The sequence below is a fragment of the Oryctolagus cuniculus genome, chromosome 4 (genome assembly GCF_964237555.1).
Source record: "Oryctolagus cuniculus chromosome 4, mOryCun1.1, whole genome shotgun sequence".
In the NCBI taxonomy this organism is placed as follows: Eukaryota; Metazoa; Chordata; class Mammalia; order Lagomorpha; family Leporidae; genus Oryctolagus; species Oryctolagus cuniculus.
The window spans coordinates 88,640,211-88,655,119 of NC_091435.1; the positions used below are offsets into that span (position 1 = coordinate 88,640,211).

A 14,909-nucleotide genomic window follows, 5' to 3' on the forward strand; every position below is an offset into this window, starting at 1 on the left:
TCAGTGTCTCTTTACCAGTGCATCCTTTCCCCTTCCCAGACAGCAGAGAGAAGACCACTCTTTCGGGTCATTCACAGAAATGAGTCAATGTGTTTTAGTTGAGTTTATCCATCTTCCAGGCAGTGATATTCAAATCTGGTACTCCTCATATTAAAAATGTTTTTTAAATATAAGTATTATTGAAGCAGGAGAAAACTCCCTCACCAAGATTGGCACCTTCCTCCTCTTTCTCTTCCATTCCTTTCTTAATTTTGAGTTCAGAGTACTTAACAAGCGTTCACCATGTGCTAATCACTAAGTGTTATGGGTACTAAGAAAAGTACAAGGAAAAATAAATAAGGTTCAAAACTCCTTGGGGGAGGGGTTGGCACATTGGTTAAGATATTGTTTGGGCACTGGCATCCCACACACTGCATTAACTAGGTTTGATTCCTGGCTCTGCCTTCAATTCCAACTTCCTGTTAATGTGCATCTTGGAACGCAGTAGGTAATGGCTCAAGTACTTGGATCCCTGCCTCTTACATGGGACCCTGTTTGAGATCCTGGCTCCTGACTTTGGCCTAGCCATGCCCCAGCTGCTGTGGACATTTGAGGAGTGAACCAGCAGATGGAAGATCTCTGACTGTGCTGATTCTAACTCTCTCACTTTCAATTACAATGAATACCAATGGATAAAAATTAAAAAGAAACTACAGATGCTGATGCTTTGGCTTAGTAAGTTAAGCTTTCACCTATGGGGCTGGCATACCATATGAGTGCTGGTTTGTGTCCTACCTGCTCCTCTTCCAATCCAGATCTCTGCTGATGGCCTGGGAAAGCAGTAGAGAATGGTCCAAGTGCTAGAACCCCTGCACCTATGTGGGAGATCAGGATGAAGCTCCTGGCTCCTGGTTTCTGATCAGCCCAGATCCAGCCATTGTGGCTATTTTGGGAGTGAACTAGAGGATGTAAGACCTCTCTCTGTCTCTCCCTCTCTGTAGCGTTACCTTTCAAATAAATAATTAATATTTATAAAGCTACAACTGATTTCAACAAAGGCTTATGAAAGTCAGCATCAGAAGTTTTCTTAATTCCTATACCACGACTATTAGGGATTTTGAAATATTTATGGAAAATGCGTGTCATGGAAAAAAGAACTATTTGTGAATTTTAACATTTTTGTGATAATATAAACTTATCCTTTGACTAACTTTCCATGAACTTTTTGAAGTACTCATATTCGTTTGTCAGAGCTACCATGACACAAATACCACAGATTGGGTTGTCTTAACAGAAATTAATTGTCTTGCAATTCTGGAGAATGGAAATCCATGAGAAAGTGAAAAAGGTGTTAGCAGGGTTGTTGGCTCCTCCTGAAGCTTTGTGTTACCAGCCCAAAGGATGCCTTCAGCCTGTTTCCTCATATGGCTTTTGGGTGTGTCATCCCTGAGGTACCTTCATCCACTCATAAGAACACCAGTCTCATTGGGTTTTGGATCCACCTTATTGCCTCATTTAAGCTTTGTTACTTCTTTAAATGCCCCATCTCCAAATGCAGTGACACTGGGTTTGGAGATTCAACATATGAATTTGAGAGGAAATTAAACTCAGTCTGTAAAAATGCCTATTTCCTAAATGGCTATCATGCTCAGTGTAAAAAATCCAGAGTCAAAAACCATATACATGCTAGTTAGGAGAATGTATGCGATAGTCAGAGGATCAAATGCTAAATCTGTCACTGCCTAATTGTGTAGAGATTCATCAATTTTCCTAACTTCAGTGCCTCATTCCCTATCTGGTGTGACAGGGACAGTAAGAGTGCCTGCCTCCCAGGGTCATTGCCAAATGCCCATCAAGTTGGTAAGTTGAAATAAGAATTGCCTATTATTGGTGGATGTGTGGTTTTAAAGATAGTGTTACTCTTCTTTATTTTCTACATATAACAGGATGGGATATGTTGTGAGAATAAAATGTAACAAAAAAGATAGAGAAAATAAAATATTTTGAGAAATGCTAATATATGCTACTTTTTCTTAATTAGATTATCTTAGGTGATAGTAGTTGCAAAGGTAGCCTCCATATAAAGAAAGATATTCTATATTCTTAAATTTGTAACTTAATTCATTCTTACCAAAAAAAAGTCAAAATCTTTATTGAGCACTTACCGTGTGTCCAAGATTGTTCCCCAAGGTGTTGGGGAGCTCAGTGAACAGATAGCCTTTCTCCTGAAGCTTACCTCATAGAACTCAAATATGTCAGGTTCCCATTTAGCACCCACTTCAGGAATTGGGGAAAATATGACCTACCCTATGGAGGGGGAGAGGAATATTCATTTGGAGCATTATACTGCAAGTTGAAATTGATTTATCACGTGGTCAGAAAATACACAGACGCAAAACTAACACTGGGGTCCGTTGGGTGGAATCCCGCAGTGATCGCCCTGATCCCCAAGAAGCCAGTTTGGGCTTTTCCTGACCCTACTCCCAGGCATCAGGGCCAACCTGCCATTCAGTCCTTCATAGCGGCTGCAGGGGAGGCACTGGAGGGAGCTCAGGGCCGCCGGGTTGGGCGGGCTGCGCGGTCACCGCCGCCGCCGACGCCCATCGCCGGGTAAACTATGAGAGTGCACAGGTGCGGGTTTGGAAGCGTCGTTGCGCACCCGGATGCTGGGCGCCGCGGACCCTGCCTCTGCTCCACAGCCAGGAGCCCTGACCCGCAATTCCAGCGCGGTGGTCTCCCTCAGCACGAATGACTTTGGCTTCTGTTGGGTGTCTCCTGACCCACGTCACCAGTTTGACAGCCTAGCGCCAAATCAGAGGGCGGCGCTTGCCCGGAGTCCCGCGCGTCACCTGGAGCTCCCACAGATTAGAACTCGTCTCTCCTAGGTCCTCCCGCTCGGTCCCATTTACATCTCCCACTGGCTTTAACGCAACAGTTAAGAGCGGGCTCAGTTTGTGCCGCGTCTTCTTCCACTGCAACATGGTAAGTGAGGAGCTGGCATTAGCTAGTCCCTGGGGAAACCTGGGGCCTCTGAAAGCTAATAAACTTTGCTTTTAGAATTTATTTCACTTTGAGAGCAAGGTATCTCTGCTACCTGCTGCTTCAAACAGGTCTTGTGCTGCTCCGCTGGCTTTTACTGTCCTTCCTCTTCCCTCTGTCTCTCATCGTTTTACCCTCTCTGCTTCTTGTACATTCCGTACTTTTTCCCCCCACTTTTCACTTTCCACCTGCACTCACTTTTCATTCCAGCTCTTCCTCTATATTATGCACATATTTGCAAACACTTGGACTTGAACTACTCTAGGAGTATTTAGGGTTTGTTTTCTTCTCAGGTGTCAATTGCATAATAGCTTAACTGATTCCAATAATAACCTCAGGGAAGGAGTCTGCAAACATGCTTTTAGAATAAAAGAAAATACCTCTTGATAAACTTTTGGCTGAATTTCTTCGGTATGCAGTGCCCAAGCTGGACTGGCTTCAAAATTGGACTTTTTGAAAATTTAACTCATTGGGAACTTTTAAAAACTGTGATTTAATTGACAATATTTTTTTCCTCTTCTTTTTTGTTTCTTCGATTTATGTTATTCCCAAGAAAAGTCCAAAAATCAACAAAAGACTTGTAGTGGTCAAAAAAGGTGTGTTCAAAACTAGGCTCTGCTGAAGTGAATGGCTTTTACCTGACTAAACATTGACAAATAATTAAGAATGGGCTGTTGTACAGATTAACCCAGGACTGCTGTGTACCTGCCCCTACTTGCACATTTGGGAAGACTGTGTTTGAGGTTTGAGAAGAGGGACAGGAGGGTGTTCAGTGGATCAGAAAGAAGTGGATAATACATGCCAGTCTGTTAGCTGTGGTGATATAACTTTGGAAGGGCATTGGGCCCTAGTGAAGTAGACAGCTAGCACTTGCGGACATCTGACTTCCTTCAGCTTTGATTATGTGCTTACTTGGAGTGACTTTATGCCCCCTGTACTTGGATTTGGAGTTGGGAGGAGAAAATATAGACATATTTGTATCAGAGGTAGATCCAGTAGTATGTTGGGTGGAGAAAGGAAGAAGAGAAGAATCACACAAGTTAGTAAGTATATGGTTCAGCAACTAAAATGAGGAGGTTAGTCTATATGATGTTATGTCTTGTCCATTTTATCCTTGGGAATCTGGGTTCCTTTTTAGTCAAGGTTACTATAAATATAATTGAGATATTTAGGAGAGAACAAGTCATGTGTCTTTAAATCGTTAGTAGAATTCTTTTGTCTTCGCTTGTGGATAACCTGTTAGGTGAGCGAGGCATCACAACAAAGAATCTTCTTAGATATTTACACATGTGGTCATTCCAATACCAGTCTGCTCTTTGCTCATAGGGCATTAGAAAGTATTGGGTAAACTGAGGAGCTGATCCCACTTAGTGGTTTTACTTTGACAACTCAAAAATTGATCCAAATCTGCACTTAATGCTTTCACTGTTTTTTTTTTTTTTTTTTTTTTTGATTCACTGTATGTAATTTCTCCATGTTTCTCCCACCCTTTTCCCCATCACCTTATCTCCTGGGACCCCCACCCTCACAACCACTACTCATACTGATTTTCACAGAACACCATTCTACCTTGCCAAGATCAGTACTTTGTAGGAGGCCAGAGCTATAATTGCCCGTATTCCGCTACAACGTCAGAATCTAGTGTTGACGTTTCCACGGAGACTTGGGTCTCTTTCTGGGCTGCTGGTCTCCTGGACAACAGAGAGCCCCAACAAGCACCACAGGCACAGGGTAAGTTGTGCTCTTCTACTTTCCTCATAGATCTGGAGCCTTTTCCAGTGCCCGTAACTGCAATGCATCATGGGCTATGGATCCTGTAGAAGAAGGGATGATATGGAAAATTTAAGTCAGTTCATAGCCTCCTGAACTTCGCAGCTATAAATATGATTGTTTGTTCTTGACAATGAATAAAAATGGGATTCTATCCCTTGGCTTGCTAGAACACCATGTATTTTTCTCTATATTTTAAAATTCTTGGGGATTCCCAATTCACTGAGGGAGTTTGGGTCTGGGTCAAAGTTTTATAAACAGTACCTAACAGGGTGATTTTAGAGTGAATATATTAGTTGGAGCATTTTTAAGGTGAATTCAAGAAAGTTATTTTTTTTTAAATAGAGAAAACCAAGAACAAAGCCAAGCTTCATCTACTATTTTACAAAGGAAATTCTATGAACAGCTCCTTGTAAATGAAAAAATAAAATGATTCCTCTTCATAGAAAAATCATTTCAAGTTTGAAGGGATGTATAAATTGATGGGAATTTACATACACTGTTAATTCTGACCTGTTGCCTAGGGAAATATACTTGTAAGCTTTCATAGAATTTCTGTCTTAACAATCAGGTTTTTGGAAAAGTTTTCAGGTGCCTCAGAAATAAACATTGGTATTATTGATTCCACATGATTTCTTGGGAGAAGGCTCTAAGAAAAGACACAAAAATTCCTCCCGAATATTGAAACCCAATTATGTTTAGGAAGGAAATTATTCAGTTTAGGTTTTTCACCACAAGCAATAGGGAAAAAAGTATGCCAACAAAGATAAACTCAAACAACTCATAAAGTTTTATTCCTGTCTCTCCTCTTTCCACTTTAGCCCAAATTATTTCAATAACAGCAGTTTAAATAGAGGGGGCAAGGAATCATACTGTACTACATAAGGAAGAGATGGTAAAAATAAACTAATTTAGAGTGCCCAGGCAGTTTTTATTTATAGATTTAACTTCCTATCAAATTTGAAAATAATCTGTCAGAAAACCACTAAACATTCAGAAGAAAACAGGTAAAACATGTTAAATTTTGGGTATAGTTTTGAAATTTTCAGCAGTCTTCAGAGAAGTAAAGTCCAAATTATTTTAAAGTGGAAATTGTTACCATATAGAATTCCAAATAAATTCTGTCCATCAAATTTAAGAGATAGGCAGATAGGCAGATAAACAGGGACAGCAATAGCATCAGAAAATGAGATTTGATTATAGAGCCAAATGTGATATCATCTAATGATAAAGCCCAGAAAACAAGATAACTTTAGAAAGCCTAGTGAAATTGAAAAACTTTGCTTAGTGGGGTGTGGGGTTAGGGAGGAGAGAGGCAGGTGTCAATACATATTTTAACGAATTAATGATGTAGATGGGACAGTTTTTATGAATTTAACCAGCAGGACTCTTATATTAGAAAAGAATGTGACCTTTCAGCTCCCAGAATATTCACCTCTGTAACCACTTTGGTATTTCATATTTGTTGCTCATACCTTGCTTGCCTCTTTTCTAAGCTTTAAATATTTTGTTTCCCTGCATGGAGGCAATAATTGCTTTTTGTAAGGTATTTCAATATATTAAACCTTCTTAAATAATTAATGAGTTTCCTAGCTGCACACAAACTGCAAGAGTGTTTCCTCAGTTGCCCACTTGGTATTTTCACATAGAACCATCCGGTGAATCACATTTTCCTCTTCTGGATCCCTGCTCCTGGGAAGAGGCTCAACTTTCTTCTCAGCTCTACAGAAACAAGCAGGTATGTGTAGGAAATCAGAACACTGAGACTGGCTATGTTCCAGGTATGGGCTCCATTTTTTCCATAAAGTTGTTCCTTAATACCACACTACTTCTTTTCCTTTTGAAACTGATATTCACTCAGGGTAGTACATGTCCACAGGAGTTAAGTGTAAGATGATCAATGTCACAGGAACTAAAACACACGCACACTCTCTGTCTCTCTCTATCTCCATCTCCATATCTCACCCCCTATCTCGTGCAAGTAAGGAGTTCAGCAAAAACATTTTCAATACCTTTTTTAATGCTTAAACAGTAGCATGCAGTTCATTTTCCTTTATATCTACCTGATATCCTTTTGGTTACCATTTAAAAAGGCATGTAATCGGCCAGTGCCGCGCCTCAATAGGCTAATCCTCCACCTGCAGCGCCGGCACACCAGGTTCTAGTCCCGGTCAGGGCGCTGGATTCTGTCCCAGTTGCCCCTCTTCCAGGCCAGCTCTCTGCTGTGGCCCAGGAGTGCAGTGGAGGATGGCCCAAGTTCTTGAGCCCTGCACCCGCATGGGAGACCAGGAGAAGCGCCTGGCTCCTAGGCTTCGGATCAGCTCCGTGCGCCGGCCCAGTGGCCATTGGAGGGTGAACCAATGGCAAAAAGGAAGACCTTTCTCTCTCTCTCTCTCACTGTCCACTCTGCCTGTCCAAAAAAAAAAAAAAAAAGTCTTGTAATCAAAGCATTTTGCAATGGATTGAAAAATCTGAGCATAAAACTGAACAATCAGGTGGTAGAGGGTGTAGATGTAATTTAGGTCTCTGAGGACAAGTGCTCCCTGAAGTTGTGCTCATAAAACAAACAGAGGAATAATCAAGTTCAAGCAAGTTAAGGAGCAGTGGCATGGCTATAAGGTTACAGAGTCAATATAGTGGATCAACCTTTACCATTGCTTGTTGCAGCTGCAGGATACTCTGGTGCAGAAGGAAGAAGAACTTGCTAGGCTACATGAAGAGAATGCTCATCTCAGACAATACCTGAATTCTACTTTGGTTAAGTGCCTGGAAGAGAAGGCCAAGGTATGTAAGGATATCCTTTATAAGGACAGAACAGAGATCTGAGAAAGGGTACCATTTATGTAAAACTCCTTGATTAAATGTAAGTATACTATACAGTGTGTCCTGATGTGCCTTTATAGGACAGATGGGCTTCTCCTAAGAACATACAGGCCTCTCTTAAGTTTGTTTATGTATCATTTCTCTGAAGTATCTAGATGGCAGATTTTAACTATACATTAGAACCAAGATGCTCAAGAATCAAAAGTATCCTGCACTGCTGGAACTACAGGGATTAAGGAAAAGATTCATATGCTAAGATCTGAAATATCCATTTCTTTTCATTGTATGGTTGACTTTAAATAAATCACTCTCAGGGCTTCATTTATCATCATCTGTAAATGGATCAATTAAGATTTTTCAAGAGATTAGAAATTAAATACAGCAAATTACATTATATATTAATTTGCATTTTACTACATTTTAAAATGAACTATTTCTGACTTAAGCATAGTTTGCCCAAAGTCTTTTTTTGTTCTCTAATTTTGTGCTTTTCATTATATATGTGCCACTAAGCTAACATTATTGCTTCTATCATTAATCTTTACCTCACTTCTAGACAACTTGGATTATTTGATATTATTTAATCTGAATTGTTAATGTTTCTTGCTACTTTTACTGAATATTAAAGTCAGAGAATAAAGGATGCTAGATTTTATTTCTTTTCAATTCAGTTAACTTTTTAAAAAAGCAATTACATCTTACAATTCTTAGCCTGGGCATCTAACTCCAGTCACCATTCCATAAAAAGAACATTCATTAAATTGTTCCGTGATATTAATTAGTCAGTTTTACCTCTCATGTCCTCAATTTTGCAAGATTTAGAATCATATAATGCCATGCTTTATGGAGCACTTTGAAAATTAATGAAATAGAGGAAGCAATGTTGTATAACATTTGAATCAGAGGTTCTGTCTTAATTCAGATGGTTTAGATTTAAATCTGGGCTATGTTATCCCCAGCACACCACTATTATGCCCGTACCTTAGTTCCCTCCTTTATGGAAATTTTAATTTTATCCATATCAAATGAAATAATACCTTTAATCTCACACATATTAATTTATAATAAATGCCATTTTATTTATCATAGCTCAATAAATTATAGTTGCTTTTATTGTCATCAACATAATTAGAAATTATTGTTTGAGTTGAAATATTACAGACATGATGTGCTCCTATCAACTTTGAAAATATAAAATAAAAAATGTGAACTAGAGTTTCTAGGTGGTAACTTGTCATTGTAGATCCTGTTTCACAGACAGAAGCTATCCAATCAATTCTACTTGTGCACGAAGAACTAGAACTTTAATTTTCTAAAGGATTAAGGTAACTAATATGTATTAGAAGGAGGCATAATTTTCAAATATCACTCCCCCAGAAATTGCTGTCATCAGATGAATTCTACAAAGCATATGGAAAATTCAGAAAGGGGAAGAGGAAACCCAAACAGCAAAGATACTCTTTAACTGAGATTCCCTACCCCAAAAATGTGAAGAGAAACCTCTCTACTGACTTTGCTAAATGTGAAGAACAACCTGGGCCTCCTGTGGATCCCTGGGTCCTTCAGACACTTGGGTTAAAAGACCTTAACACCATTGATGACACTTTATCAGCTAACTACAGTGCCCTCTCCTCTCATCCCAGAAGCATCACTGACACATTTTCTGAGTTTCCAGATGATGCAGTGGTTTATGAAGATGTCCCCAGAGAGGAGCTGCCCATTGACTATGGAGGTGATAGAACAATCCCACTGCACAGCACTGCCAGCCATAGGGAAGATTTTCACTTCCTTTCTCAACATTTAGATGCCTCCTTGGGGAAGAAAACCCTTCCGTACTATACTGCTGATGTGTCACCCAACAAGACAGAAATGGCATTTTCCACATCCCTGAGCCCTCACTGCAATGTGAAAACCCATTCCTTCCACCAAGGACAAGCCTTTGTGCGCCGAGATGAGGAGGGAGGCTGGAAGTTTACCTGGGTCCCTAAGCAATCTTAATGACCCCTCCTCTTCTATCACAAACACTGCCATGAACTCTGTTTACAAAGACCTTTCTTGCACTTGAACCTGACTATGGAACTTAGAAGCAATTGCCCAGACCGTCTCCTGCCACTTTAAATGTCACTTTGAGTGATTCACTTAAACCTGCAGGGAATGGCTTCCAAGAATCTGTAATGAAACGTGTCTGCTCTTCTTTGACTTAAATTTGACTTGTTTACACACTGTCAGCTGCCATTGATTTCCTCCCTTTGTTCTCTCCTTGTAAATGTATTTTCCAATCACTGGTATGGTCCTTCAAAACCTGGATATACTTTTCCAATTACAACCAGCTTAACAACTTTTCTTCTTTTGTCAAGCAGTTTGAAAGATCACAGACCTTTTACTTTTCTTCATCCCTTATTCCTTATTTCTGAAAAATTCCCGCAGAATGAGTCAAGTGACTATATCAAGTATTTGCTGCTGGGTGTTGAAATATCTGGGAATGGGGTAGAAACTAGTGCCTTTGTCTGTCAGCACTACTGAAGACCTAATGTGAATATGAATAATGCTATGTCCAGGGCAGTTTAGGAAGTGTCCTGCAGTGGTGGTGGGAAAGATTCCTATCAAACCAGTGATCACATTTTATAAATTAAAGAGAACTAAAATTCCATTCAAAATGCTGCATGATATAGTAGCTACAGTTATTCAACATTATTTCTTTAATCATAACAAGATTATTTTTGAAAGATTGCGGTAACAAAATGTTATTGTCCTAAACAACCCAATATAGACAAACTCTTATTCCTGAAAATTAGTCAAGCATAGCTTTGCATTGTCTCACTTGTTCACTCATGAGCTCATTTTTCATCATTCTACCCAAACATTTGAAAAAGATCTAACACTACTTTGTACCAGGCACTGTGCTATGGGGTCATGATACAATGTGACTAATTTAGACACTGTCACCATCCTCATGATCTGTTGTGATCTTGAGAAAACCCCCGCCATTGTGTGAAGAGAAAGCTCCCTCCCTCTAAGCTGCAGAATATAGGCATTATAATAGATAATTACTAATATTGAAATTGGAAGGGGCCGGCACCGTAACTCACTTGGTTAATCCTCTGCCTGCGGCGCTGGCATCCCATATGGGTGCCAGGTTCTAGTCCCACTTGCTCCTCTTCTAGGCCAGCTCTCTGCTGTGGCCCGGGAGGGCAATGGAGAATGGCCCAAGTGTTTGGGCCCCTACACCCGCATGGGAGACCAGGAGGAAGCACCTGGCTCCTAGCTTTCGATCGGCGCAGTGCTGGCTGTGGCGGCCATTTGGGGAGTGAACCAACGGAAGGAAGACCTTTCTCTCTTGTCTCTCTTTCTCACTGTCTATAACTCTACCTGTTAAATAAAAAAAAAATAAAAAAAAGAAAGAAACTGGATGCCTTGGCTTATTACCAAATGACTATCCCAGCTAACACTCCTGTTTAGTTTGGATAGACATTGCAGATATTATGTAGAGTCAACTTTATATTCAATTTTGAAAAGCAAAAAGAAATATGAATCATTTAGTCAACATTAAAATGATTACTTTGAAGATTACAGAATTTTTTCTAGTCTGAGCCTATTTTGCAAAATGAATCTGACTATGTAACTATATAAATCACATCAAAAATAGATACATGATTGAATACAACTATTGATATCAAGTATTTGTTTTAAATATTTAAAAAATCATGTACTTTTAGTACTCATGTTAGTCTCCTTCACTCCTTAGTATTCCCATAACAGCTAATACATGAAAGAGGTGCGCCTATGGTTTTTAATCAAACATCGATTAATGTGAAGTTCACCATGCTGAAGTCTGTTCTCATTTTCTCTTCACCACCACTCAAGAAGTTAACTTGCACAATGAATGTCTTCAAGAATGGGCTTGCATTTTGGAATTCCTTATAACAAAAACATTCCCTTTGTTTGTGCTGCAGTTTGATTGCTTCTTTGCTTTGGTGATGTGAAAAAAAATATACTTTCTAAAATTTTGTTACTACTCAGATTTCTTCATAATCCATAAAGAGGAATCAAATATAGTAATTAATAGTATTCTCTGGGATATTTTCATGACTTAGGGAGGAATAAAGCACATTCTATTTTCTGTAAGGAAAAAAAGGAAAAAGGTGAGAAAAAGATAAAAAAAAGTGCCTTTATAGTAATATCTATTTTCCTGGTGGGTAAAATTGATCTCTTTAAAAAATATAAGAATTAGAATTAACTGTGCTTTATGGTACAAGAAATTAAAAAAACCATAATTTTGAAAGTATAATATTCATACTGTAAAACAAAATTGAGTAATTAACAAATACTTACCTTGCCTGCTTTATGCGCTTATCGTGTGTTCAGGACAATGGAAAATACCTGTGCTTAACATAAGGAAAATGGTGCATATAACAAAGCCACAGGAAGTATGACAGCTTTTGATAGTTTTAATCAAATTTGGTCTCAGCAGGAATTAAAGAATAAACAGTGCATTTGTAGTAAATTATGATAACTTGTTCTGGGAATATCATGAATAATATTATAGAAGAAAATCACATAGTTTTATAAACCTTTCTATAGTCAATTGATATACATTGGACTTAAACGTAGAAAATCCTTTCACTAATGTTTGAGAAATTGTCTTCCATGTGAATTTATGTTCTATCTTTTATGATTTTACCATGCCTCTCCAGTAAACCACTGTTAGTATTTTATTAAGATATTAGTAAAACAGGAAAAGAAGAAAAATCTAAATACTTTTGTGATTGCAATAAATATTTTATATTGTGCATAACAATATAAATAATAGATATTCTCCTTCTGGCTGATAACCACTCTCCTTTTATTTTTCCTCTTTTATGTGTTGTATATGGACAGATGAATATCTTTGGCATTTATGGCTAAAGAGTTCTTTCCCACCTTTGGGATACATTAATGAGGCTTTCAGATTTTAAGTAGCCTAAAGAATCAAACGCCTTATGGGTATAGCACTCTCTTACTTAACCTCACATAAAAATTAGAGTCTAATATCATTTTTTAAAATATGGTGACATTTCCAGTGTCTTCTGATCATATAAAAATAAAGCCTTTTTCAATCTGGAAAATAAAGACGACTGGAAAACCTGTTATACAGATGAAATTTAATGAATGGGATCATTTAAGACAGCCTTGATACCAAATTATAATTCTGAAAAAAGTTATAAAATTGTGTAAATCAATGGGAAGAACTTCTTTACTTTTTCTAAAGAAAACAGACAAGAATTTAAAAACTGACATGAATGTATTCAACAACTGACCTATATCACAGGTACAGGGAAAAGTGCATAGTTAATGCATCCAATAATACTTTTTAGATATTACATTTTGCCTATCAAGTCAGGACACACAGCTATACATTGATTTCAGTTTACCAAAAGGTTAACATAAAATTAAATAATAAATGCCTCATTTTTCTTTGTTCTTCACTAAGCCAAATAGCACTGGTTTACAAGGTACAAGTATATGGTATATTTTTTAACATTTTTTTATTTTATCGATAGTTTTTGTTACATGAACATAACCAGAGATTCAGTTTTGATTTTCTATTGGATAATTTACAAATGTAAAATGCAATTTAACATTTAATATTTTAAATGATATGATTCCTTTGTGATTTAAGTATTTCTAATTATATATGAGTCAATTTTTGTAATAAGTCTATAGCTAATAAATAAATGAGAAAAAAAAAAAAACATGAAATCTTACCTCTGGTCATTACTTCAGAGACATTTAACAATAAATGGAGCATTCAATTAAGCAAAAGTTTTCTGTACCCATTTCTACTATAAAATTTATGTCATGGAAAATATGCACCGCATTTTTCAAATGCATGGAATAGTTATATGATTAATAATGAGGCTCTTATTCAATAGGTATAACCTGTTTCATGCTGTGCTGAAGATATAAAGATCAAACAGGTGTTAAAACTAACTCATCAGTAAATGAGAGAAATGTGAATTAAATTTGCTTCATTAAAGGAAGTGAATAATTCATTCACAATTGAAGAATTTCTTGCATGGATGGTTGGATCTTCGTGTTCAGGGACAGCTCTCAGGAATCTGGTTGGAACTTCAAGGAAGGCTTGATTGGAAACAGATTCTTGAGTGATGTTAAGACAAAACATCACACAAAAGCTTGATGGAAACCAGTATAGGACAAGCTCTGTGAACCTAAAGAACAACCTATCTCTTAAGATATTTTTTTCTTTATTTTATTTTATGTTTTTGTGGATTTATCTTACTTAGTTGAATGGTAGAGTGATGAAGAGAGGAGAGACAGAGAGTAGTGATCTTCCATCTGTTGGTTAAATCCCCAGTGGCCACAATGGCCAGGACAGGGCTAGGCTAAAGTCAGGAGTCGGGAACTCCATCTTGGTCTCCCACATTGGTGTCAAAGATCCAAATAACTCGTACAATTCTCACTACTTCCCCAGTCATATACACAGAGAGTTGGATGAAAAGTGGAGCTGCTGGGGCATAACTATGTGAGACCTGTATTGAAGTAGGCAGCCTAATTTGATGTGCCACAATGCCTGTTCCATGATATTCTTAACTTTTGTAGCATTCTCCTTCTCCTGCCCATTCATTATACCCTGAAAATAAAAAAAAAAGACAGAAGTAAGGTATTTGAATATAAATAAATATAAATGCTTGAAGAGGTAGATGTTTTCCCTAATTGGACATTACATGTGTATATGTTTTGAAATATCACGATACTCTATAAATACATAAATGTGTGTCATTTAAAAAGTATAAATACATTCCTATATAAGTATATGTATGTGTGTGTCTATTCCCCTGAAAGTGAATAAAACCTTACATAAATGTTCCAAACTGTTTTCAGTTATACCACAGCAAATTATGAAAATAATTGTTGTTTACACATGCAATTTGTGGACAGGATTTCCCTGATGTCATTATATAGGTCATTTATATAAAGAGAAGATTAATATCAAAAGAAAATGATTTGGGACAGAAAATCTGGCTAGTAACCCATCTCTAAATGGAGATTGTTTTGTTATTAAATATTAATAACCCAGATTTTGTTTCATTTCATTAAAACATTCCCTCCCCCTGGAAAAATCTGTGACTACACCTCTTTTACTCTAAATTACTATGAAATACAGAAGTAATCAATATAGGTTATTGGAAACACCTAATCAGAATGAGTTATGTATTGTGATATCTATATTAAAGCTGGAAAAACTTGCCTGAATGTTGTAGGGGGTCACTCTGTGTGGGGAGCAAACCGGACTAGAC

General features: G+C 37.7%; 1 protein-coding gene across 1 annotated transcript; it reads left to right on the forward strand.

The window, feature by feature from the left end:
• Positions 1-2,620: 2,620 nt before the first annotated feature.
• On the forward strand, positions 2,621-14,478 carry GMNC (geminin coiled-coil domain containing). Its single transcript, XM_051818898.2, has 5 exons — positions 2,621-2,961; positions 4,575-4,749; positions 6,438-6,526; positions 7,456-7,572; positions 8,989-14,478. Exons 1-5 carry the CDS (start codon positions 2,959-2,961, stop codon positions 9,607-9,609), a joined length of 1,005 nt encoding a protein of 334 aa, XP_051674858.1. The 5' UTR covers positions 2,621-2,958; the 3' UTR covers positions 9,610-14,478.
• The last annotated feature ends 431 nt before the right edge of the window (positions 14,479-14,909 follow it).